This window comes from Antechinus flavipes, chromosome 3 (assembly GCF_016432865.1).
Source record: "Antechinus flavipes isolate AdamAnt ecotype Samford, QLD, Australia chromosome 3, AdamAnt_v2, whole genome shotgun sequence".
Lineage (NCBI taxonomy): Eukaryota > Metazoa > Chordata > Mammalia > Dasyuromorphia > Dasyuridae > Antechinus > Antechinus flavipes.
Window position 1 is genome coordinate 556,132,191 of NC_067400.1, and position 2,930 is coordinate 556,135,120.

The window sequence follows — 2,930 nt, forward strand, 5'->3', positions numbered from 1 at the left end:
AAAATATTGTAGATAGGAAAGCTTGGGGTCACACATTGTGATTCAAGAAGATTTTCTAGAACTTTTGAAATATTAAAGATAATCTCATTGACCTATGAATTCCAGCTCTAGATTTCTAGTTTGGGACTTTGATAATTTCAGGAGAAATCTTTGTTAACCCTGACATCTTGATCTTTTTTAAAGGTTCAGATTATCTTGCACATTGGCTGTTAAAACATGTCACTCTCTAACAGGACCAATCTTCATCCCTCTACTTTCATCCTCATTGGAATCCCAGGATTGGAGAATGCGCACCTCTGGATCTCCATCCCCTTCTGCCTGGTATACATGGTGGCTCTCCTGGGAAACTTTACTTTATTATTCATCATTAAGACTGACCCCAGTCTTCATGAGCCCATGTACCTCTTCCTTTCTATGCTGGCTGTAGCAGACCTAATCGTGTCTACGGTTTCAGTTCCCAAGCTTCTCAGCCTCTTCTGGTTCAAAGACAGAGAAATCCAACTTGAAGGTTGTCTGACACAAATGTTTGTGATCCACTCCTGCTCCATAATGGAATCTGGTTTCTTTCTGGCTATGGCCTTTGACCGCTATGTGGCCATATGTAAACCCCTTAGACACTCAGCAATCCTGACCCACAAAGTCATTGGAAGCTTGGGGTTGGTTATTGTTTTCCGTGGAACTGTGCTAATCAGTCCTCTTCCTTTTCTACTGAGGTGGTTTCCCTACTGCAAGAGCAATATCATCTCCCATACATACTGTGAGTTTATGGCCTTGGTCAAACTGGCTTGTGTTGAGACCAAAATACTTAGAGCTTATGGCCTCACTGTTGCATTCCTTACTGGAGGACTGGATTTCATATTAATCATCTGTTCCTACATTCTCATTCTCCATGCTGTCTTCCAGCTCCCTTCTAAGGAAGCACGTCTGAAGACCCTTGGAACCTGTGGATCTCATGTCTGTGTCATATTTGTTTCTTACATTCCAGCCTACTTCTCATTCCTCACTCACAGGTTTGGACACAATGTTCCTCCTCATGTCCATATTTTTGTGGCTAACATTTATTTATTGGTCCCACCTATGGCAAATCCTATCATCTATGGGGTCAGGACAAAGAGAATCCGGGAGAGGATAATCAAAGTCCTGAGTCCTCTAAAGGATTGAAGAGCCATTTCACTTAGTAAAACATTAATATTGTGCCCAACCATAACCCGGGTTATATGTATTAGAGTGATTTTGGAAGTATGGGATAGAAAAGTGAGAATACAATACAGATATCACCACAAAAATTATAATCAATAATGAAGAATGCAATGGTCGAAAAAGAAAAGAAAGGTATATCTTTACCTCTTCCTTATTGTGGGAAATTTAGTTTAATTTTTCATGATATCCAGGGATGGATAAATTTAATAATATATCCTATTTCTGTTGCCGGTGAGTAGCCAGCCAGTCAATAGCATTCTTGGTTATGACAGAAGAATCATTTTAAGGACAACTATTGGACAACACAATAGTTTAGTGAGAATAACCTGTCAGAGAAACTGATTCTCTCTCTCTCTCTCTCTCTCTCTCTCTCTCTCTCTCTCTCTCTCTCTCTATATATATATATATATATATATATATATACATATACATACTATACCTGTACAATAAGGAAATGTAAACATATATATATGCATATATATGTTTACATTTCCTTATTGTATATGTATATATAATATATATATATATGTGTGTGTATATATATATTTACATTTCCTTATTGTACAGGTATAGTACTAGTAACCATGCTTTTGCCAAAAAAACTACTAATCCTAATATTGCTATATATCCCATATGCTAGATGCACCCATAAACAATGGGAGATATGAGGAGGAAAGTGTGGGATTATCCAGAGACAGGATTTGACTCAGTTCAGGAGATATCTTCTTGTTCAAGATGCAAGCCCTTTACACCCTTTCCCCACTCCCTTCTCAGTTTGGTGGTGATAAAGAGAGATGGCAGAGATTTTTAAGCTCATTGAGGGAAATCATCTTGCTTTATAGATATGAAAATTGAAACCCAGCTTAGCCAGAATCATAAATCTAGAGTCTGATGTATTATATTTCAAAGGTGTCCAGATTCTGACTCTAACTGTCATATTATGTTGCCTTTCAATTTAATGTGCCAGAAGTGCAGTATTGATGATAATCTTGGCAATGCTGGTAGATAATGATATTAATTTTGATCAAGAGGGTGTGCATAATAATTATGATGGACACGAATATAACAAGGACATATCTACTGATCCACACACAAAACTAAGAATTGTTATTCTCCAATGGATCTATTTTCACTTGTGCATATTTTCCCTTCAATTTATGTGTTGGATGACCCATGCATTTATAGTCATACTTTTGAACTCTTGTCCATATGCTACCATAAATTTGGGAAAAGACTTCAAGTCAAAATTATAGGACATATGTCCTGAGTTCTCTTGACATTTTGGAGATACCATTTGAAATATGGACTGTACATTGGTATTTCTCATTTTAGCCATATAAGCAAACTATTATATACATATATATATATATATATGTATATATCTACATATATATACATATATGTATATACACTTACAAATGAAGATGCATATGTATAGATATTTATATATGAATATATGCATAAATATTTATATACATACAAGTACTTAGGTATTGCATATTTTAAATATAATTATTCACACATTATTCATGCACATGTATAAACTTACATATACACATATGTGTGTGTAATGGGCTGAGGCTTGAGTTGATGCACTGAGGTCCCAAGCACATGAGGCTAAATAGTAATTGGACCATACTCTATTAATAGATAAGCTTGGAGAGAGAATGGCCCCCACCCACTCTTTGTGCAAGTCCTGATGTGTTGTATAGGAAATGACGATTTTGGTG

At 36.1% G+C, this 2,930-nt stretch overlaps 1 protein-coding gene across 1 annotated transcript; it reads left to right on the plus strand.

Annotated features, from left to right (window-relative positions):
• The first annotated feature begins 216 nt into the window (after positions 1 to 216).
• LOC127557462 (olfactory receptor 52D1-like) lies at positions 217 to 1,161 on the plus strand. The gene has a single exon (XM_051990776.1). It carries the CDS (start codon positions 217 to 219, stop codon positions 1,159 to 1,161), a length of 945 nt encoding a protein of 314 aa, XP_051846736.1.
• Positions 1,162 to 2,930: the final 1,769 nt, after the last annotated feature.

Coding starts and splice junctions, on each gene's coding strand:
- LOC127557462 (XM_051990776.1), top strand. CDS start 217: ATGTCACTCTCTAACAGGACCAATCTTCATCCCTCTACTTTCATCCTC.